Source organism: Phallusia mammillata, chromosome 4 (genome assembly GCF_965637545.1).
Source record: "Phallusia mammillata chromosome 4, kaPhaMamm4.hap1.1, whole genome shotgun sequence".
Taxonomy (NCBI): Eukaryota; Metazoa; Chordata; class Ascidiacea; order Phlebobranchia; family Ascidiidae; genus Phallusia; species Phallusia mammillata.
Window position 1 is genome coordinate 27,593,297 of NC_137255.1, and position 25,625 is coordinate 27,618,921.

The window sequence follows — 25,625 nt, forward strand, 5'->3', positions numbered from 1 at the left end:
GGGGCTATTGTATCATGGAACTTTTAAGTATGGAAGTACTCAAAGTAACAAAGTAGCTAGCTTTAGTCGAACAGAAAACTATTGCAAATGATGTCGGTGTGGAGCCTTTGTGTGTATTGAAATCATTTAAGGAGCGATCAGTTTTTGTAAAAGTTTTGTTATTGTGCAGTTTGTAACTTCTATTTCGCTGATTTAAAATATGATCATTCATAACGTCGAAGTTTGGCATTTTAGACACCGACAGGTTTACATTAATATTTTGCCAAGCGAGTTGGTACCAATAAGCTGCTTTTGTAACTTTATTCTGAAGGCTAGGTGTTAGTATTGTTGTAAATAAGCATTACTTGGGACATTCATCACAAAACGTTTATGCTGATATTAAAACCTCAAATTCCGGTTTAACAAAAACAAAATATTTTTGCAACTATTGAGGTTTACCGATATGCATGTTATGGTTAAGGACGAAATGCACGTTTTGTTTACGTGACGTTATCTTAAGAAAACTTCCGTGTTGCAGTTTTTCAACGCAAGAAAACGCATCAGTTGTTCGATTGTTTTCACTGCTGCCCAACATTTAGTCAGATTATACTTTGTAGACATAAACATGAAATATGGCTTGGATAATGTATTCAAATTTTAATATGGATGTCGTATATATATTATTGTTTCTTCGACAATTTATCAAAACATTTTTTATTCAAATAACAATACCAATTAAAGCCCGAAAAGCTAAAATTATAAATGTATGATCTTAACAATATTTTCAAAAAGCTGTAAACTTGAAATCACTTTCCTTTACGAACAATCAAGTTCTTTCACATTATGTTAAGGAATATACCGCTCCTTGTTTCGGTTTATGTGAGTATGAAGGAAGCATTTAGTACGTTTTTTGTGTTCTTTGTAGTATCAGGCAGTTATGTTATACGCATACACTAGCAAGTTTTGCAAATCAAGAAAAGCAATTTAAAACTCAAATTATATTATTTGTGACAAAGGCCTGGTAAGGATTTAATTATTTATTTGCCAGAAAACCTAAAAATCCGTTTCTTAAAACAATTTACTTAGTTAGGTATGAGTGGCAATTTTCTTTTGAAGGCCTAATATATACAGTTTGTGCTAAAGAAACTAAGATTGTTTAAACAAACATGGCAATATTAGTTATATTGTTTTTTGTTGTGTCATATTTGTGATGTTTATGTTGATGCTACTTATCCGCCAGGTGTCACCCCACGTAACATGTGCCTGGTGTCCTTGTGTAAAAGCGCCACGACCTTAAAATACAGCATTCCTATACCTCTGGGAGGTGTGTGCGGTTCAGTGTGTTGCAGCTCATGACATGGTGTCAGAAGTGGGATTCGAACCCACGCCTCCATTCGGAGACCAGAACACCCATGTCATCGTAACACGAAGAAGCATTTCAGCTTGAGTCTGGTCTTCTTGAAACAAAGTCAACCAGTTTTCAACGAAGGTTCGAAGAGGAGAAGCACAAGCAAAAGGTGTATTATGATCGTCATACCGGACCACTAAAAGGATTGCCGATGAATTCAAGAGTGCGGTTGTACGATGTTCTGAGAAAAACATGGTTGCAAGAAGGGACAGTTCGCCAGCTGGTTGGCTCTCGTTCGTATGTTGTTGAAACTGATGATGGTGCGGTATATCGTCGCAATCGTGTGCATTTGCGCCCTGTTAATGTTTATTCTACTCGCGCTAGTAATCGAGTACGACTGTATAATCATTTGTAACGTTTATAGCATTTTGTTCGGTGTGAAAGGAAAGATGTGATGTTTATGTTGATGCTACTTATCCGCCAGGTGTCACCCCACGTAACATGTGCCTGGTGTCCTTGTCTAAAAGCGCCACGACCTTAAAATACAGCATTCCTATACCTCTGGGAGGTGTGTGCGGTTCAGTGTGTTGCAGCTCATGACAATATTGTTTACGCCTGTTTGTGCTTAAGGACGAACTTGGCATAACTTCAATGGGTTTCAACATTCCATTAAAATGACTCCAGTAAAAATACTGCGCTACTGCGCTTTATTTAAGATCCCCCTACATTTATCATAGTACGCCAGGCCTATTAAAGGAGTCATACCGAATCAGCCGGTCACCAAGCAGCCGGTTACTATGATTTCTATATGAGTGTGGCGTGATCGCTGGTCTGCATCGACGCTTCAGGGCTGATCCCAGCAATTCATCTATGTCTTAACCCCCTACATTTATTCACGTTAGTGCGAGTGGAGAAAAAGAAAGTATGTAGAATATAGGGGGGAAACCATTAATTTCTCTCCACGTGATGACAAGAAGTGAAAGTGACATGACGTCATATCAATAGAAATTTCTTGCTATAGTTTCTCTGTATGAGGAACTCCGTCATTAGGTTGTTTGTTTTCATTGCACTATAAGTAGTTAGGCAGGCTAAACTTAGAACAAAATGCAGCAAAAAGTATTTTATGAGACAAACATCGTTCTATTGAGACGTAGTTAGGATCTGTTTTTTTTAATTACATATCACAGTAAAAATAAACCTCTTTCAGAAAGATTGTTTAAAGAAAATCATTTTGTCGTAAATGTGTCACTTTTAGGCAGTTAAACAAACTTTCCTTGCAGTTATGTTTTAATTTTTCTTGATTAGAAAGTGGTTGCGAAGTAGGAGAAACAAATTGCCTATAAAGGTTACATATAAATACATAACTTATTCAAAAGATTTAAAAAGCATAGCATGTTGGCCCTAAAACAGGGATGGAGTTGTTGATTTTGTTGTGTATATTGTGTTTGTCTATTTCTGCTGAAGGTCGAACTTGGAATAACTTCAATGAATTTCAATATTCCATCGAAATGACTCCAGTCACTTCATATGCTGAAGCAGAGGGGAATTGTTCTGTGCTGCAAGCTAATGTAGCTAACGTCAAAACTATGGAAATCTTTGAGTTTTTGAAGTCACGTATTAACTTGACAGGTGACAATTTCGCACATATTTTGTATTGTCAATAGAATTGTGTTCTTTTAACTTGTTTTCCATTTTTACCTTAAACGTTTTATTTTGTCATTAAATGAAACCGTATGCGTGACCTTAACAACAATTCAAGTGGTTTTTGTGCATCAACAACATTGCAAACCTAATTCCTTGTATGATTTCTTCAAACGATTTTAAAATATACAAACGAAAAAATTTAGGCCCAGGAACGCAATTACATGTTTTCAGACAATGTATACAAAAGTAGAAAAAGTTACAAGAAAATAATTAACAAACTTACGACAAATAACGTATGTTGCGTTTTACTTTTTTAAGATTCCCCTTTCTCGTTTTACATTGGTGCGAGAAGAATCAAAGGTACGCTTAACTTTCGGTGGAATGATAGAAGTGATGATGCGATTCCTAAAAAGTTGTGGGGTAATCTGCAGCCAAGTAATTATGGTGGAATAGAAGATTGCGTCACAATGGGTTCTGCTCTTATTCCTGCATTTCGTTCATCTTACAATTTGTTTGACGGAGCATGTACAGAATATTCGAGATATATTTGTGAGAAGAAAACTGGTGAGAAAAACTCGACTAAAAGTAAAAACAAGTTGTAATTATGATAAAGTTTTGCTTTTGCAAGTAATATTGTCTAGTGAACATAAAGTAATAAAGAAGTGCAGTAAACCTTCTGTAATCCGGACACGAATAGACTAATACATAATTTACCAGTAATGGGCGTAGAACGGATTTATCCGATATTTTTGTTAAGGTGTACGTTACCGTAGACCGCGACCTAGACGGCATTGAGTGTCTCAAAGCATGAACGAAGTTGGTCGGCTCTTGTTGCAAAATATACGCACCAGGGCATTTAACCCTTAGGTTGTTATGTGACACTTGGACGACAGATAAAACTTTAAACAGAAAATCTAGATAACAGCTGTTAAGGAACCTTTTTTACACTTTTAACCTTATTTTATTTATCTGAAGTGAATTTGAAGTAAAGTATAATATTTTGTCGTTCAAGAAACTGTAGTGATCGATTGTATGTTAATGGTGGCTGATGAGTCTCAAGGTTATAATCGCGTCACTACAAATTAAAGAGGTATATCACCGTCCTTAACCTCCCAAGCTCCTGGGCTTGTCATGACCGGAGTCCTGGAAACTCCACACACGTTCCTTGCACTTTGGTTCGTTTGTTTATTACTAATTCAAATAAAATCTTATTCAACTTATTCTTATTCAAATAGAATGCTTATTCAAATAGAATGTTTGGGAAACAAAACAAGTCGTTAGAAATTAATAGTAATAACGTTTACATATAAATTCAAGTTTAACTAGCAACCAACACATTATTTCAATGCAAGTAATTAAACAGTAAGCCAAAGAGTTAACTGCGGTAGGACTAAAACTGCTATGAGCCATTACATCAGCGGTACGTTTTATAAATTCATAACACGTGACATTAAACTGTACAACTATGCTTTTGCCGTTGGCGCTTGCACATTTTCTCACACACTAAACAGCGCCTAATTTACCGCACAATACAAAACATACGATTAGACCACCAGATAGCAAAGTCGATCAACCTCCTGATTTAACTGTAACACGGAATATTATCAACTCGAGCATTTTAGCAAGTAAAACCAGCTAATTTGGTAAACAACTATTGCAAGGTTTGCACAAATTATGACGTAATCGCTACAAAATACCCCACGCCATGTTTTTAGGCAATGGGCAATATATGGTCATTGCGTTTTTATGGACATTAAAATAACACACAAAATATTTACACGATAAAAGGGATGCAATTGACAATTTGTTGATTTCTGAAAAATTCTGGATCAACTTTACAACAATAAACACGTAATAGCACAGATATAACAATTTTAGCAGTAGACATTTGAAACAGTATATGAACATGTACCACTAAAATAAGAGCTACTCCCGGAGACAAACCCAACCCAACCACTAAAGCCAAAACACCCAAACCAACCTCTACAACCACCGCAACCAAACCAACCTCTACAGCCACCACAACAAAACCAACCACTACAACCAGCACAACAAAACCAACCGCTAAAGCCAGCACAACCAAACCAACCACTACAACCAGCACACCCAAACCAACCACCACCATACCAAAATCGCCGGTTCAAACGGAATCAGTCCCAACCACCGAGTCAAGTATTTTAATCCACAACACAGTTTCAGGTAAATTTCCATGTCGAGAATTCCTTTATGTCACCAAAGTTGTTTGGTAACCAAAGAGACGATTGTATACATCCCACGAGAGAAACGTGCACTTTAAATTCACAAGACTTTAAATTTAAAAACGATGTTTCTTCGTATTATGCTTGTCACGATTTAAAGTAAGGATTCCAAACTTGCAATAAGGCATTGTTCATAAACTTTTACAGACGAGGAAGCCGGATTTGTGTGTTTGACAAAATGCTTCGTGGGGTTGAGTTTTATTTAGTGCCCGGTATTAATCAATTTAAAAATAACGGGTTTCTGGTTTCGTTCCTCTTAACACAAACTACATAAACCGGTTTTGACCTGCTAATAGCTAAGGGTCTGACCTTTGAAAATTTTTAATAGAAGGATTGTGTAACCTGCAGGCCACAGGTCAAATGTGACCCATTAAATAAAGGTTGTGCGGCCCGCATAGACGCTTGGATTTCAAATGAAGTGTGACCTGATAAACTATTTTAGTGCAGTCATAACGATCGAATACGACTATTGTTTCGTTTCTGAGCAGTTCAACGCGTCTGGTGCTATATTTTTGCGGCCTTACAATGTGGTTACAATCACGTGCGAAGTTTACTGCTAGCTGATGACTAATATAGGCACGTTTGCTATGCGATAAAGTAAAATCAATGCTGTTATATTAAGGCGCGAACCACCGTCATATCAAGTTACTTGCATTTGGCCAATCAGTGATAAAGATGGCACACCCCTGTTCTTAAACATGCTCAAACGGAACCCTAAGCCATGCTCGTGGAATTTGTGAGCAACACAAACGGAATTATGACATCATTTGAGTCCAATAACAATAAACAAATAGAAGCCTAATAGCTTGTCCATTTATATTTTTATGCGAAAAGGGTTTTGCTTCAGGTGATTTAACCTACCACTCGTTTGACGCTCGCCTGTCTATTTATTAAATTGCTGCGAGCAAGTAGTTTAATGCCCTTGCAAATTTACAGAATCTACCACTGAATCGAACTCCACAATGATCATTGCCGTTTCAGCTGTGGGCAGTTGCGTCACAATCATCGTAATATGCATCGTCATTGCCTTTGTGATGTCAAAAAGACGTAAAAAACGGTAATTCGTATAATTTCTTGTTAGGCATCCTAAGTGTACAATGTTCTGTTGAACTGACCAAACTAAATTGTACAACGCCTCACAGAATGAATCAAAGCAGTATTGTTATTCAATCAACACAACGTTATAAGTCAAGTCGGCCATATTAGAGTGGGGTTTGGGCCTTAGGTGTGAATAAACTGGATTGCTTCGATCCGGATTAAAACACATTTAAGCTGTAATTTTTTTCTTGGCGGATTTTACTTTCGGGTCTAGGTCGGGCGTTATTGTTAAAAAAGGGTTCAGAACGGTTTCAGGCTCTTAGCCCACTTTCAAGTTTGGGTCACATTTTCGAGACCGTTTTTAACTGTGAATCAACTGGTTGTTGCCTTTTTACCTTCCGAAAGATAAAAATACTTTGTTGTTATTACAGCTTACGGCAACCTACCGAGCCTGATAAAATGGGAAACGTTTTCGAAACAGGTAAGGTCGAAAAACAAACAAAAAACAACATAACTAACGACATACGTGTGACAAAAACGATTTAGTGTTTACTTTGCTCAAATAGATGTATGCAGCAATACCATGTACTTCCAAGAGCAATATGCTGTGCTTGTTTGGTATTATATTCTTATCTTTGCTGGGCCAAAACACCCAATTGTTCTATGCTCGCAATGCGTCTGCTGTCTGGTTAACTTGTCTCATTAAAATCCATTGGATCCTTTTTTGGAAATGAGTACTTAAGTTTACCTTTAGTTTAAATCTACGAATCAATTTACTTTAAATCTGAGGCAATCCCAGGAAAACACAAGTGGTCTAGACGGGCTTGAAAACCACAACTTTTTGAGCAGAATACAGTTCTGCTAATCTTTTGACCATTTTGGCAACAAATATTTCTTATTATCTACCTTCTTTATTTTAAAAACAGCTGTTGGTTTTGAGCCGGACGAAACATACGGCAATCCTGTTTTAACAAGCTTTTATGTCCAAGAGCAACCAGTGACGCCATCTGCCGCACGAGAAAACAATCCTTATCTGGACCAATTTGTGCAACTTTTCAGTATTCAGTACAAATAATTCGTTTATTTGTATCATTTATTACAGACAAAGCTTACCTGGAAATTTAACAAACATTTTAAAGGTACAAGGGCAAAAAAGGCTAAGAGCCACCGGTTTATGAATTACAATAAAATAAACTTTACACACACTTTATTTTGTCAAGATTTGTGCAAAGTTCTATTTCGGGAAGTTGAATTGACTTCTATTTTCAAAGCGTATTTTTGTGTGCTCCTCATTTGGCCATAAAAATGTAACTTTGTCAACTTTCGAAAGATTTAAAGTGCACTTTTCTTGACTGAAAAACTTGATTGTTCCTTTTTTTGAAAAGTATTATTTGTCATATTTAGCATCTACTTTTTGTGACTCAGACCATTGTCTGTGCTATGAGTAAATCACGTCGCAGTTTCGTATTTCGTTGTTTTTCTGCTCTTGATGCATCACACTTTTTTATTGATGGGTGTTTTTAACGCACATACTCTTAATATAGCCCATTTGAATTAAACTGCCCTTTATATATTTTTTCATGTAATCAGTTTCTTAACTAGTCCGAAATTCACGAGAGTGTTTTTTTTTAACAAATTCCTCATTTGAATATTTAAACAGATTTTGAACTTAAAGTATCGACAAATAAGTTGTATATGACTGCAAGTTTTTTGTTTGCCAAATGTGTTCTGTATATGCAAAAGCATCAAGCCAAAAAAGATAAGCTGTATATGTTTAAGAGTTGATTTATCTATATGCATGTCTTTCATACGATTGTATTATATATATTTCCCTAAATTAAACATTCCTTCATGTTCAACAGCTGAAAAAACACGATATACATTGTAATTGTCATGACTACATGCAGTTGCGTCATCGACGTTGTAATTGCGTCGTCTTTGTGATTGTGACGTTGCAAAAACGAAAAAGAAAGTAAGAGCTTTTATATGTGCGTTTATTAAACTTATGGGGCTCGCGTCGCAAAACCGAATTGATGTTTGAATAAATTAGTTTCTAATTGATTTTATTTTATTAGTAAAACAGCTTTTGTAATAAAACAAACTTAAATACGACTCCATCGGTAAAATGTTTAAAATCATTTTCAAATCGAAACTTTGAAAGTTACCGCGTTTGGCTTTTCATAACTTCTGCACGTGGTAAAGTAATATTTAAAACAAACGTTTTTGTCGCAATTTGGAGCTAAAAGACTACAACATGATACATCCACTTTCGGTTATATGATGTAACGTAGTTGCAAATTAAAGTGCTGATTGAAAACCAAATAATGAAGCAATGCTACAAAACTAGGTAGTAGCTTGCTTTGTTAAATTACATGCACTTCATACAAACTAGAGTTTTACAGCAATTTCTGTTACCATAGTAGCTGCAGTAAATATTTTTGACACAAGTGGGAGCTAAAGGATAATAACGTAAAAAGTCGTGCTTTGGCGCCTGCATTATTTAAAAAATGTTACTAACATACTAAAATAGTGCTTTATCAATTGTCTACGCACATTATAGTGATTTGGAAGCACATTACTGCAGTGTCACCGAGTTTAACATATGAAATACAAAGAAAAGAAAACCCATTATGTTGTTGGCGATTTTATGTTTTTTCTTCATTTGCTCGACAAACAATATTTGAAGAGCTTCAATCCTGTTTTAATATTTTGAATATTCTGTGTGTTTTGCCACATTTCACACGTAGTTAGTTTCAGGTCCCTTGACTGATCCCAACAACGTCCTACGCAAGTTGTATTTACCTACAATGCACCATACTGTATCTTGTGAGCTTCAGTTGCCTAACGCTTTATAATACGATGTAGCTGCAGCGCAGTAAGCCATGATCCACCCCTTGTGCCATGTACTATATTTTATTGTCCTGCAAACACAGCAAATAAATAAAATTTATTAAAAATAACACAGAGTTTAACTTAATGGAAGGCCCAATTTGTCTCGCAGATCACGTTTGATGCACCCCTGCGGTAGCTTTTGCTTTGATTGTCTTGAATTCTCGTTTCAGGGAAAAATTCGTCACAATGAGAGTGTCAAATAATTTCATTCAAAAAAACGGCTTCTAAAACAATAAAATAGGCAGTATTTCAAACGAAACAAAATTTAGGCTAAAATTTTTTATGTGAATTCGAATGTTTTCATATGGTTGAAAAAGACAGTCACATCAAAACGATTATTTTTTATGAGCTCCGTGTACGCTTTAATCTATAGCAATCAGTCTATTGTCAATCCTTTAACTTTCGTTCTACTTCTCCAACAGTGATGAATACGACGCGCGAGTTGTTTATAGTTCCATGAACTCTTTCCATTGTTACGTATGTTGCATTCTTAATTACCCGTCAGTTTTCGAAAGTTGCAGAAATTCGATTGCAGTCAACTTCCTGACCAAGTCGCTCCCAACGTACCTGCCACTGTGTGATGCATCTCTAGTACTTGTGTGGTTATTGTATCATGGAAGTATTAAGTATGAAAGTGCTAATAACTTATAGAGTAGCTAAGTCGAATAACAAACTGTTACAAAGGTAGTCTGTATGTAGCTTTTATGTGTGTATTGAGATCATTGAAGTAGTGATCAGCTTTGTAGAATAAGTTTAATGGTGAAAATAACGGCCCAAATAGACGTAAAAATCGACATGCTTTATATTTCAAACTTTTCGGCAAATGCTCATGCCATCATCAGTGATATGGAGGCCACATCAGTTACATATCAATGATGATGGCATGAGCATTTGCCGAAACGTTTGAATTATAAAGCATGTCGCTTTTTACGTCTATTAAGTTTTGTATAAGCTTTGTTATTGTGTAGATTGTAACTTGTTTCGGTGATACACAATACGATTCACCTTGCAAACTAGAAATACATAAAAGAGTGAAAACAGACATTGGGCAACATATGATCATTCATGCTATCGACATTTACCATTTAGATACCAACAGGCTAATCATAATTTCATTTTTACCGAACGAGTTGGTACCATTACTTAATAAATCGAAAGTTGGTGAGCAACATACGACCCTACAAAAACGTAATCTCTTAGTGGCTACGAAATTGGTCTATGCGGCAACTAGGCTACGTATAAAAATATCACATTGTTGCTTGTTACTTCCTTGCGAATGTTGATACGTTGTTGTTATTGTAGTCTTTTTTAGCAAATCCAAGAATGAAAGTGTTACGATTGTTGATCATAATGTGGTTGTTTGCTGTTGCTGCGGGAAAACCTCCTACTTTAAATGGTGTTGAGTATCTGGTTAGGAAGCCGCCGACAAGAGGCTTAACGTATGAAAAAGCAAAACAAGAATGTGCACAGAAGAACGCTACCCTTGCTGATGTCAATACAGAGGAAATCTATGATTTTTTATTGCCACATCTTAACCCAACAGGTAAAGCACAAAAAGAATTTGAATATTCCTTGTCGTAGTATTTCCACCTTTTTTTACACAAACTGACTTAAATTTCTTGTTCGGTTAATTTATTTTGTTATTCATTAGCACTTATTGAACAAACGGCAAAAGATAGGTTGTTTGTAAACTTGTAACTTTAATAAACAGCCGTTTGTAAAGTGTTTTTTGACATGAGATTTAAAAGGCGAGTTTATAGTTTAATCCTATCAACTATGATATCTGAATTCTTGGCCATTTTTGCTAAATGCAAATTCTTTGTTTAAGGCTTTCCATACTCATTTTACATCGGCGCAACAAGAATCGGCAATTGCGAGTTTCAGTGGAGTGATGGAAGCAAGTTTGACGATTCTTTATCTCTGTGGTTTGGAGGAGAACCGAATAATCAAAATGGAAATGCGAATTGTGTGACGATGGGCGATGAATTTACTTACGATCGAAAGTTCAAGTTCAGAGACGTTCCATGCGACACCAAAACCAATTTCATTTGTCAAAGGAAAGTCGCAAGTATGTTTTATGACTAAAAACGCGTTTATTTTGCTTTAGAAACTAAATAGGACGTGAATGTTAATTAACGATTATCTATCTATATTAGGCTTACCAGAAGGCCGGAATTTCCCGGACATGTCCGGAATTTAGGGATAAAATTGTCCGTCCAAAAGTTTAGCGTCTTGCAACCTAACGTACAGTATTTTTCATAATTCTATTTCAAAGGTTTACGTTTTAACTGTGGTTTGTGCTGTTTTTGAAGCACATCAATTGCAAAATACATAAGACATCAAACAGAAAATCTAGACAACAGAAGTGATATAATGACTTTATACATTTGCAATCTTATTTCATTTATCTGAGGTGTATTTAAGGAAAAGTAATTAAATTTGCTCATTATCTTATTACTTCAGAAAGAAGAAAATATTCATATTTTGTAGTTCAAGAGATTTACACTAAAACAAGAATCACTACAACGACTGCCACCACACTCAAACTAACCACTACATCTACCAACACACCCAAACCAACCGCTACAACTGCCACCTCACTCAAACCAACCACGGCAACTGTCACCACACTCAAACCAACCACTACAACTACCACCACACTCCAACTAACCACTACAACTGCCATCACACTCAAACCAACCACTACAACTGCCACCACACTCAAACCAACCACTACAGCTGCCACCACACTCAAACCAACCACTACAACTACCACCACACCCAAACCAACCCCTACAACTACCATCACACTCAAACCAACCACTACAACTGCCGCCACACTCAAACCAACCACTACAGCTGCCACCACACTCAAACCAACCACTACAACTACCACCACACCCAAACCAACCCCTACAACTACCATCACACTCAAACCAACCACTACAACTGCCACCACACTCAAACCAACCACTACAGCTGCCACCACACTCAAACCAACCCCTACAACTACCACCACACCCAAACCAACCACTACAACCACCAGGTCAAGTCCATCAATCCACAACACACTTTCAGGTAACTTTTTATGTCTTAAACTGAATATATATTGAATAAGGTCATTGATTTTTTTGTTAAACTAGAAAGACGGTTGCAAACTAATCCCATTGGGGAAAACCATAGTTCAGATAAAAGTAAAAAAGTTACAGTCGCTTGATGAAATGGTCTAACGCTTAAACAAAGCACTGCCACAAAACATGCATGATTAACTCATTACAAATATATATAATACTGTGAATTTTTGCTAAAACTATTTTGATCCATGCTGGTAAGTTATATAGGGTCAAGCTAATGATAGATTGGTCTCCTTGGGGATCTAAAGTTGTTTTGTGTATTTCTTCTTTGTTGCGGTCAATTGCCTCTTTGCTCCTGAGTATGTAAATATTGACACTGTCTTTATTGTGAAAAACGCACTTAGGTTCAACAGTTAAAGCAAATGTTAACATGAACATCACCATCATATCTTCAGCAATATGCGGAAGCTTGATTTTCATAATCTGCTTGGGAGTGATTTTGTGGAAACGTAAAACGAGGTAAGCATGCATTGTACGAATGCAAACTGATCCATGAAGCAAAAACGTTCAGCAAAAGTATTGCATATGTTTGAAGCACAATCATATCATTAAAATGCAAGCCCATACTAGAGAAAGCATTTTTTAAGTTGTACGAATTGAAAGCAATCAGAGCGCAACGTGCGCTACGTGAGTTGTAGAACAAAAATCAACAGTTGCTGAGTTTGGCTCATTAAAACGCAGCGTGTCTTTTAATTAACGTTATTGAAACAGAATTTAATTGTTTTGCAGAAATGAGATGCCAGCAAGAAATGCAGATGAACCTGAATACGTTAACATGAGTGAGTGCTTTCGTTTAAACCGGAGTTACAGTAAAGCCCACTTAACTCTTTCAATGCAGTACTAACAACCATTAACTTTTAACACAGCATGTCCGTGTGCTGCTACGGAACACAGTAAAGCATGTTTGTGTTAAAGTGTTGCCCGCATTCTAATTTTGGTAATTGTATTTTGCCCATCAGTGTTGAAGGTAGCACAACCCTGCTTGAAATCAACGTAAACACAAATCGCTTTTTGTATTTGTTTACACGTTACTCGGGGGTTTTTTTAACTGCGTTTGTTTCAAAAGTTGGAAATCGTCGGATCATAGAAAAACACACGAACCCACCAAACAATTCCTTACAAGTTTCAGTGGAACAGCAACAAGCTGATGACATCAGTCCTTATTGCGTCAACTATAAACAAGGTCCTGATTGTATATTTTTTAATGTTGTGTATTTTACAATCTGTCTGTAATTAGAAATGTTAAAATAAGTCCTATTACGACAATTATTTCTTTTTTCTATTAGTTGTTTTCCATTTTACATGTAAACGCGATCTTTTTTGTATAGGTATAAAATACTATTTATTGCAAAATTGTTTCAAACAGATGGAATTCAACTAAATGAAGAAACAGACAACAACCCACCAACCTGTGTCAACAACTCCGTACAACCAACCACGTCACAATTACAAGCTGATGACGTCAACCCCTATTGCGTCAGTCAAGATCGACGTCCTGATTACATAACATTTGATCCTTGATGAGTTTTTACTCTCCGTATGTATCAACGTACAGATTGTGTGCAATTCTTTCCCTTTTATGTGTTCAGACGAACATTAATTCATAACTGGGATCAGCCCTGAAGCGTCTGTGCAGACCAGCGATCACGGCACACTTATTTATAAATCACACTGCGCCAGGCGTTTTCGTCTTTTAATGTGTTAGTTTTTTTTTAAAAATCAACGATTGAATCGAAAAAGCACTTAACACAAAAATGCAATGGGACCGTTTGTATGGAAATTGTACCTGACTAAAACATGTCTTAAATGTCGTTATTTTTATGAAACATATCACAATATTTTGCAGGAGGTTTGACAATCGGTGTACATCGGCCCTTTATTGAAAGTTTAACGGGCCTTTGACGTTCGTTTCCCGGCGTTCAGAATAAAATTTTTAATCAATTCAACAATTTTGGTTAGGGGGGCTAACCTACTTTAAAACAGTTTTCGAATGCTGTATCCATATTTGCTTTTCTTGTTTGCAATGAAACTGTTTCCCACGTTCAACTTAGCACTTGGTGCGGCTATTAAGGTAACAAGCATTATTTAAAGAAAAAGTAACTCGCCCGCATTTATTATCAATGTAAAATGTACAGAATATGCGTTAGAGTATTGTGATGTCTTTGTTGTTGTTAAAAACATATTAGGAATAATAACATTTACATTTTGTGAAGCATTGTTGTGGTATGTCTGTGAATTTTTGGGCCCGCAAATTAAAATCCGTGTTGCATGAGACAGGGAATTGTCAATTTGCAAATAAACTGAATACAACTGACTCTAAATGAACGAAAAGCACAAAAAAATTTAAATGCTTTAGAACAGGTCTTCTCAAACTGTGGGTCGCGACCCAAATTGGGGTCGCGTAATATAATTTTGGGGTCGCGAAACATTATGGATTCTTATGTCAGTTACAATTAATGGCATACGTGCGTTTAAACATCATTCCCGTGTATTCAAACTGCTATAAACACATTTTGTAGACCTTAAAAGAGTATTACCAGCCTAGTAGCCATATGCGCCAGACTTTTTTATGTCTATTGTGTGCAAACAATGCGAAAAAGCAGATACCACAAGCGTCACAATATAGATTATGACGTCATGAAAACTAAGGCTGTCAATCTGCGCATCAAGTTAGAAATTATTTTAGGCTTTTTAGGCGCCATTTGATGATATATATAAGTATTTCTTTACATCATACCCATCAAGGGGTCGCGTAGAAATTTCTGTTTTAAAATGGGGTCGCAGAGCAAGAAAGTTTGAGTCGCCCTGCTTTAGAACGCGTGTCCTTGGTGTATAGTTTTGTCCTTCCAACAAAATGTGACAACGAAAATTGGAAACACAATGCAAATGAACAAGAACGAATATGAAAAGCTGTTAACTTGATTTCATTTTTGTCCCACGAACAATCAATTCCTTCCACGTGATGATAAGGAAAGCGCCATGACGTCATGTCTATAAAACTTCCGTGTGATAGTTTCTGTGCATCAGGAAAAGCGTCAATTGGTCGTTTTTTACTGAAGTCAAGGAGACAGTCAGGCAAACCTATAGACACAAAATCGATTTTGTGGCATTTGGAAAAGACTTTAATAATAGGTAAAAAAATAATTTGAGAACTAATGGTCTATTTCGTTGTGCGTATAGTATTATCCCTTCTATAACGGGAAACTTAAAAAACCTTTAAAATTAAAACGACAACAAGCACTAAAACCAAAACAATGCAACAGCACGAGCTTACACAATATACATCAAGCTGTGAACTTGATTTTATTTACGCAAACAATATACATATACATGATTCCACATCAGTTAAACAGGACTAAGGTGATATTTTCCCTTTTGCAGTTTACAAGTACGATATCAAACTAACAAGAAGTTCTCGCGATGACAACAACCGCACAGTGACGTCAACTTCCTTGTTGGAGTTTATGCGTGTGAAGTCATAGGGTTGTTTGTTTTCATTTCATGGACAGAAAGTGAGGAAAAGTGAGGTTAATCTCAGACCACAAGAAACAGTGTAGTTTACAAGACTGGTCAATGTTTGGTATTGATTTATTTACCTGATAGAAAACTTGGACGGGTTTTGATGTTTAAACAAATATGGCAATGGTAGTTTTGTTGTTTATATTGTGTTTATCTGTATCTGCTAACGGTCGAACTTGGTATAACTTCAATGGATTTCAATATTCCATCGAAATGTATCCAGTCAAATCGTATGGTAAAGCAGAAAGGAGATGTTCTGCATTGCAAGCCAATGTAGCTAACGTTAAAACTACAAACATCTTCAACTTTTTAAAGTCATTTATAAACCTGACAGCTAAGCATATTTAAAGTTAATTATTGGCTTGACAACAAGCGTAAAAGTGAGAAATTTAGTATTTTACTCTCTGTTTGACTTCATATAAATCTCAAATTGTTTTTCGGTATTGAGCAATCCTTGCCTCAAATATTGTTGACGTTTGCGCCAGGATACGACAACTGCTGGTAAATAACACCAAGTTGTAAGGAATCAGGTCCAGTTTAGACCCTTTCATGTCCAAGCACTTGAGGCTTTGGTATTTTATGCCTGGAGTCCGCAAGCGAGCTTGAAAATCCAAGTTATTTTTGTGTTGTTTCCTTTTCTACATTTAGAGAAGAATACTCAGTATCAACTGCAAAAATTTGACTGGATGGTGCATTTAAATATTGGAACATCACCGAAAACTCATTTCAGCAAAGTTTTTGTTCTACCTAACTTCCTATGAAGCACATGCTTACTTTAACTTCTAGTTGATCTAGTTTTGTTTGCAGTTTATGTTGAAATTGACCGTTTGTTTTCAGACGAACCCTTCTCGCTTTACATCGGTGCCAGAAGAGTCGGAAACACAACCAAGTTTCAGTGGAATGATGGAAGCGATGTTTCCCCTACAACAACCATGTGGCAAAGAGGGCAACCAAATAACTATAACGGTTTTGATAATTGCGTTACAATGGGTTATAAAGACTTTTCTGTACTATCAACATCATATCGATGGTATGACGTACCGTGTACATATCACAATGCTAGATGCATTTGTGAAAAAATAATGTCAGGTAAGCATGTCTCCATTACACAATTATTATAAAATGGTGATTGAGTTGAGTTTATTTCGCTTGTAAAAAAAACATAGAGACACAGTTCCAATGAACAATAGCAGTAAAACAATTCATTTAATTTAATTTGTGTTACAAAATATTTACAAATTTATAATACCAAACCGAGGTTGCTCTCAGGCTATTGGTTCTATTAAGTTTTAGCCTGTTTTGAAACAAGAAACAAAAAACATACATTTACGTTATCATATGTTATAGTCACAAGCTTGCAATCAACCTTTACACCAACTACTTTACCATCAAGTGTAATACCAAACAGTACAACCAAAAGTTTGCCAACTAACACCACTGCACAAGGTGAGAAACAATTACCTAAAATAGAAAATGTAATGTTATAAAGTGCTTTTGATGCGTTTACGTTTCATTTCTGATTTTCAGCCCCAATAAACGTCAACACAGCCATTATTGCCTCAGCAATAGGCGGATCCGTCATATTAGTCATAATCTGCATTGTCATTTTCTTTGTTACGTCACGCAAGAAAACAAGGTACGTACCTAAACAACGTTCGTGAACAATAGATTATAATACTGTAATTATTGCTTAGCTGTTACAAAACGTATGATGAGATAACTGATCGTTTTTGTCTGCTACACTTCAAGAAAATCAATTCAATTTAACTTTCGCAGGAAAAACAAACTGGTGAACGAAGCTGTGATTGAATACAACGCAGAAGGTAGGAAAACTTAAGGCATTTGCTAATAAAAGTTACTGTAATTTGTTTGTGGTAAGTCTTCAAACTCTCCACATGTAGTGTTTTCGTGAAATAAATACATTCATAACAGGGATCAGCCCTGACGCGCCCATACACAACAGCGTTCACGGCATACTCATCCATAAATCATAGTACGCCTGGCCCATTAAAGTCGTAATGCGTGGTCCCAGTAAGACCCCTGTCGTGGGTTTCGAATTTTCTAGTCTGACACCGGCTATATTCGACACTTCAGTGGGTCTGCCGTATTATAAATTTTTACGTAACTGAGTTTTTGATAATAGTTTATAAACGTAATTTTCAGTTTACTGTACCAAAATGATCCAGGAAGATGAAATAAATGACCACATAAGTAGCATTTGGCTTGCGAGATTTTTCACTTCTTATTCCGCAGATATTTTTGTACCAGGTACTAAATACGTACTAATGCACAGTTGTGTTTTTGTACAAATGGAACTCACCGGATAGTAGAAACACTTAATAACCCACCAACCTACGTCAATAATGCCGTGCTACTGTCTACGTCACAACAACAACCTGATGACATCAGTCCTTATTACGTAACCTATAAACGAGGTGCAGTTATTAAAAAATCTTTCAATTTCATTTTCACATATGTATGTTTGTTAAATTAGATGGAAATCACCAGGTTGTCGACACACACAAAGACCCACCAACCACGTCACAATCACAAGTTGGTGACGTCAACCCCTATTGCGTCTGTCAAGATCGACGTCCTGATTACATAACATTTGATCCTTGATGAGTTTTTACTCTGCGTGTTTACTAATGTACAGATTGTGCGCATTTTGTTCCTTTCCATGTGTTCAGACGAACATTATTTCACAACTGGGGTCAGCCCTGAAGGGTCTATGCAGACCAGCGATCACGACACACTCGTGCATAAATCACACTGCGCCAGGTCCCTTTAAAGGCGTTAGACTTTTAATGTGTTAGTTGTTTTTAAATCAACAATTGAATCGAAAAAAAAAAAACACTTAACAAAATAATGCAATGGGACCGTTTGTATGGAAATTGTACCTGACTATAGCATGTCTTAAATGTCGTTATTTTAATGAAACATATTACAATATTTTGCAGAAGGTTTGACAAGTGGTATACATCGGCCCTTCATCGAAAGTTTAACGGGCCTTTGACGTTCGTTTCCCGGCGTTCAGAATATAAGTTTCAATCCACTCAACAATTGTGGTTAGGGGGCTAACCTACTTTAAAACAGTTTTTGAATGCTATATCCATATTTGCTTTTCCTGTTTGCAATGAAACTGTTTCCCATGTTCAACTTAACACTCGGTGTTGCCATTGAGGTAACAAGTATTATTTAGCGAAAAAGTAACTCGCCCGCATTTATTGTCAATGTAAAATGTACAGAATATGCGTTAGAGTATTGTGTAACATTGTTGTTGTTAAAAACATATTAGGAATAGTAACATTTACATTTCGTGAAACTTTAAGCACTGCTGTGGTATGTCTGTGAATTTTTGGGCCTGCAAATTAAAATCTGTGTTGCATGAGACAGGGAATTGTTAATTTGCAAAAGAACTGAATACAACCGACTCTAAATGAACGAAAAGCACAACAAAATTTAAATGCTTTGGAACGCTTGTCCTTTTTTCATTATTTTTGACATCCTCGTTTGCCCAGTTGGAAGTTACAATAACTTCACAGTTTAGGGAGCGCTGGTATAAGAGGCGTGGCAACGAAACAAGTTGCTAGTTACCGTTGCATTTGAAAGCAATGACCGTCGCTATACATAGCTTTATTTCAAAGTTCACTGTTAAAATTATTTGCCCAACCTAACACCCGAGATCACCAAGTAGCAAACAAAACTTATTGTAACAGCAGCATGTTTAAGCTCATGTCCTTTGCCTGATGTTTGTTAGAAAGACAAATGAAATCTTGTAGTAATTAGGTTATAACCAGCTAATTTATATTGCTTATCCCACAGTTATTGCATGTATATTTATACAAATAGTAATTTTGAAATCGCCATCTTTCGAGGTAAAATCGCCCCCAACTCCAAAATTTTCACAATGGTTCCTCCAGTTCCCAAAATCGGTCTCCCGGGGTCGATATCGCCCCTGTTGAAGAACCCTAGCGTAGTATTGTCTCTTCAACAAAATATGACAACGAAAGTTGAAAACTGAATATAAATGAACAAGCACAAATGTGAAAGTTGTTTACTTGATTTCATTTTCGTTCCACCAACAATCAATTCTTTTCGCGTGATGATAAGGAAAGTGCCATGACGTCATCTCTATAAAACTTCCGTGTGGTAGTTTATGGGCAAAAGGAAAAACGTCAGTTGGTCCATTGTTTTTTAACTGCAGTCAAGGAGACAATCAGGTAAAACTATAGACACAAAATCGATTTTGTGGCTTTTGGAAAAGACTTTAATAATAGGTAAACAAATAATTTTGGAATTGATTGTCTATTTCGTTGTGCGTATAGCATTATCCCTTCTATAACGGGAAACTTAAAAAACCTTCAAAATTAAAACGACAACAAGCATTAAAATCAAAACAATGCAACAGCACGACCTCACACAATATACGTCAAGCTGTGAACTTGATTTTATTTACGCAAACAATATACATATACATGATTCCACATCAGTTAAACAGGACTAAGGTGATATTTTCCCTTTTGCAGTTTACAAGTACGATATCAAACTAACAAGCAGTTCTCGCGATGACAACAACCGCACAGTGACGTCATCTGGATAGAACTTCCTTGTTGGAGTTTATGCGTGTGAAGCCATAGGTTGTTTGTTTTCATTTCATGGATAGAAAGTCAGGTTAATCTCAGACCACAAGAAACAGTGTAGATTACAATTGGCAATGCTTGGTAATGGTTTATTTACCTGATAGAAAACTTGGACAGGTTATGATTGTTTGAACAAATATGGCAATGGTAGTTTTGTTGTATGTGTTGTGTTTATCTGTTTCTGCTGAAGGACGAACTTGGCATAACTTAAATGGATTTCAATATTCCATCGAAATGTATCCAGTTAGTTCATATGATGAAGCAGAGAGGGGATGTTCTGCATTACAAGCTAATGTAGCTAACGTTAAAACTAGAAACATCTTCAACTTTTTAAAGTCATTTATAAACCTGACAGGTAAGCTCAATCGAAGCTAATTAAAGGCTTGACAACAAGCGTAAAAGTGAGAAATTTAGTTTTACTCTCTGTTTGACTTCATATAAATCTCAAATTGTTTTTCGGTATTGAGCAATCCTTGCCTCAAATATTGTTAACGTTTGTGCCAGGATATATCCATCGTATACGATAACTGCTGGCAAATAACACCAAGTTGTTTGGATTTAGGTCCAGCTTAAACTCTTTCAGCTTCAAGCTCTTGAAACTTTGACATTTTATGGGGTGCGCAAGTAATCGCAGAAACCTAAATTATTTTTGTGTTCTTCCTTAGATCCTTTTTGTACAAAACGCTCAGTATAAACTAGTGATGTACCGAATCGGCAAAATTTCGATTCGGCCGAAACTGAATATTCGGCGGTTTTGCCGAATAAATTCGGCCGAATCAACCGAATCATTTATGACGTCACGCAAAGTCGTAACCTACACGTTTGACATGAAAACAGAAGATTATCTACCATGCAATTAGTGCAGAATGGTTGTGTTTCGTCCTTAATTTCGTTATGTGGGGTTTACATCGCCTCAAGCATGATTGCCACCCTGACAATGAATACTGATTTTTTTTGTCTGCAGTGGGAAAAGTGTCAGTATGTTAAAAAATATAATGATAGACGTGATTTCCGTTGGTACTAAGCAGAAATGACACGTTTACCGCTTTAAATAGGTGTTCGTAAAAGGTTCGGTTTCGGCCGAATCGCAACAAATTATTCGGCCGAAACCGAATCTTTGCAAAAGTGGCCGATTCGGCCGAATAAATTCGGCAAACCGAATATTCGGTACATCTCTAGTATAAACCCTATATTCAACATAAATGTTCAACCTGGTAGTGCATTAAATATTTTTTGCAAAATAAACTTACTTACTTACTCAAACAATGAGACCTAAAATTCAGTTCAGTAATTTTTTGTGGTGCCCTACTTTCCTTGGTACACGTGCTTACTTTACCTTCTGGTTAATCCAGCAATATTTGCATTTTGTGTTGAAACTTGCTTGTTTTTTTTTTACAGATAAGCCTTTCTCGCTGTACATCGGTGCACAAAGAATAGGATTTCCACAAAGGTTTCAATGGAATGATGGAAGCGATGTTTCTCTTACAACAACCATGTGGTATGGACAGCAACCAAATAACAACAACGGAAACGATAATTGCGTCACAATGGGTTATAACAAAAATCCTGTACAATACATCACTTATCGATGGTATGACGTACCATGTACACATCACAATGCGAGATACATTTGTGAAAAAATCATGTCAGGTAAGCATGTCACCATTACGGCGATCGTTTGTGAAATTGTGGTTGTGTGTTGAGTCGCCTGGTGCACTAACCAATGGCAGTAAAACGAAACATGCAATTTAAAGTAGAATCAAAAATATTGTTTCCATTGTGGCAATTTAGTAATTTGCAAATTACTGGTTCTAATAATGTCCTTTTTATAAACGAAGCAAAGGATTTGTAATATTTATTTAGTTTTGTATGTTACAGCTACAAGCACATTACAATCCTCCCAACCATCTACAAAACCTACTACTTCAATCATATTAACAGCATCCAATGTAAAAAGTACAACCAAAAGTACCCCAGCTAACACCACTACTCAAGGTTGCAAACTATAAGCTAACTTCGAAACATTTCACACACAAACTCTGAACGAACGATATGTCACCATTCAAAAGTAATGTTGTATTTTGTAAATGGTTGATAACTTCAAATAATGTTTCTTTCTTTTTATTTATTCTTAAAATTGTTAATTTTGCAGCTCCACCGAAACTCAACACAGTCATCATTGCTTCAGCAATAGGCGGATGCGTCATATTAGTCATAATCTGCATCATCGTCATATTCTTTGTTGCGTCACGCATCCAAAGACGGTAACTGCAGAACGATTGTTCACATTATTATGCTTATAGGAAAACAAACACCCAGGAAAACTTTGATCAACAACCTGCCCAATAGAGATTATAAATAGAAAAAGCATTTTGTGATTATGACACCTTCTGACTTGCAATTAGTCACTTGTGTTGGTGCTTTCACTCTTTCAAGGAAGTAAATCGGCTTTTACTTTCGCAGAAGAAACAAACCGGTGAACGCAGCTGCAGTGATTGAATACAATATAGGAGGTAGAAAACATACGACAGTTGTTTATAATAGTTAATATAACTTATTTAAACAATGATTTGTTTGTGCCGAAAAATTAATCCAACAACAGTCAACTTATTTGTATTGCTATTCAAAATTATTGTTTCCTTGTTACACCGATTAATATCAGTTTCAGAATATAAATATTCGGTTTGCTGATGAAAAAAATCAACACGATCAAACAAATTGTGTTACAGGCGACAATTTTGAGCCTGAAGAAACGTACAACATTCCTCAAATAGAAAAAAACAGTTTCGCCAACCGTTTCACACAACCTTTCTTGGGTCATCAAGACGGTGACGTCGGTCATTATGACGCAATCCAGGAACCGCGCCACGAAAGCATCGCGGTTGAAGAAGTTGCACAACTAGCAGTGGGAAGCAGCGATGTCTATGCTCAGGTCAGAAAGTCGAAACAATCAACAAAGGTCCAAAACAATGAACAACAATTACATTTTCGAAAATACGATCACAATCAATTGGATGAAGTCAGTTACGACAGTTTGCAACTATCTCAACATGTAGAAGTTCACGATCAATTTGCAAGCGGCAGCAATCCAACTAATATCTATGATAACAGACACGGGGCTAATGACGAATTGGATTCAACCTACGATGAATTACGACGTCACAAATAAACAAAACAACCTGGGAATCGACTAAAAAACATTTTTTAAAAAATGGTTATGTCCATTTGTATTTCTTATCTATTTTCATAAGTTGCAAAGTTTTGGCACTATTTGCCTGTGTAAAAAATGTGATGATATGGTTTCTGTACTGTGCAATATATACTTGCTTCTCGAAAATTGAGTCGAGTGTATAATCCCGAACTGTTTTCCTAAACCTGTGTATTTTTATACCTGTCTTGTATACCTATACCTAAGGTTTTATCTTAGACCATTCGGCCAACTGCTTTCCCTTTTATATCTTGCTTAAAATCTGTAAATGCTCTCTCGCGACACGAAGCTGCCGGACATATGTTTGATCTAAATTGGTAGTGATTTGAAATGTGTCATGGTATGCGAAATCTGCGACCGTGGATACTTTATTGTGGCTCTGCTCAATAACAAAACATGTGTATATGCGACCAACACTGATAAAATCTATAACTACTGTAACTGCAATCTGTGTATGTAAAACAGATCTTGTTCCGCCCAATTTGAATGTTTCAAATTTAAAGTTCTTCTTGACTTTGGACTCGAATGTTCTACTTTAACCGCATTTAGTGTTTGCACAAACAGTTTAATCAAGTTAATCCCGGTTGTTCCTTTCGGCAAGCATTTCCGCATTAAACTCTGCTGCTGATTACTTCCCGAAGCAGTCACTTGACTGGGGCATTGTTAATCAAAGAGAGTCTTGTTACATGTCAGGCGCCGCTTGCCGATCTCATGTAAACTTTAAACGCTTATTTTTCGCACGTTTATTTAGAAAACTCTTGCGTGTGGCAGCAGTTCGCAGCAGTGGGTTGATGTTTGTGGCGGTTAGTTGATAGTTGAACCACCTTGAAAGATTTTTAGTTCAGTGTTTTAATGAAGCAAAGCAGTTTACAAGCGTTGGTTGCAAAGCCTTAGTTCAGGCTTTTGGTAGTATAATTATGCTTTGCAAACAAAACACTTTTTCGTTTTGGTTTCTTTCTTTTTCATGGGCGGAACAAGGATAAACGGCGCTGAGCAGTTTCAGTGTATTGATGGAGGAAAATTGGAACCACATTCTTCACTGTGGCTTTAAGGGACATGACAATAAAAGTGGGAATGAGAATTGTGTGGAAATCAATAAAACTCGTTCTAGATTCATAGACATGCCGTGATTAGCCCGATTTATCTGTCAACAGAAATTGGCTCCTATAAGTAAGTTTTTGAGATTCGAACTTATGATTAACGCACGGAATTTGTCACTGGTATCATCTGTTTTTTGAAATAAAGTGTTTCTTTCTTGAAACAAAATCTGCAACATTAACCAAACTGTTTCATACATCAATCCAATCATTGCAACCAACACAACCAGAGTATTGACTACAGTGGATTCATTACACCATAAGAAACAAAACATAATATTGTGCCATGAAATAATAAAAATTCCTTTATTGATCTAAACGAAATATTTCTCTTTAAATTAAACTTTTCCTTGTGTTCAACAGCTGACAAAAAAGTTAACACGACAACCATTGTGATTGTCATGACTACATGCAGTTACGTCATCAGACTTGTAATTTGCGTCGTCTTTGTAATTGTGACGCTGCCAAAACCAAAAAGAAAGTAAGAACTTTATATGTGCGTTTCTCAAACTTATGAGGCTAGTGTCACGAAAACAACTGATGTTGGAATAAATTTGTTTCTGATTGATTTGATTTCATTGCTAAAAACTGTTTTTTTAACAAAACAAACTTAAAACGCCTCTATCGGTTAAATCGTGAAAAATCTTCCAACTTTTCAAAAGTTACCTACAACATGATCCACTTTTGGTTACATCATGTAACTTGGTTGCAAATTAAACTGACCCGAATAATAATGAATGTTCCACAACTAAAGTAGCTTGCTTTGTTAAATAAATTAATTACATGCAGTTCAAACAACCCATATGGCAAACTAGTGTAACTTGGCATGTTTTTACAGCAATTTTCTTTTACCACAGTTGCTGTA

The 25,625-nt window shown here is 36.3% G+C and overlaps 2 protein-coding genes across 2 annotated transcripts in view; both read left to right on the forward strand.

Moving 5' to 3' along the window:
* LOC145224560 (uncharacterized) overlaps positions 1-25,625 on the forward strand; it is an 83,676-nt gene that overhangs the window by 37,243 nt on the left and 20,808 nt on the right. The gene's annotated exons all lie outside the window — the stretch shown is intronic.
* On the forward strand, positions 20,594-23,624 carry LOC145225480 (uncharacterized). Its single transcript, XM_080092190.1, has 5 exons — positions 20,594-20,810; positions 21,854-22,105; positions 22,608-22,719; positions 22,922-22,968; positions 23,185-23,624. The coding sequence occupies exons 1-5, from the start codon at positions 20,594-20,596 to the stop codon at positions 23,622-23,624; spliced, it is 1,068 nt and encodes a 355-aa protein (XP_079948316.1).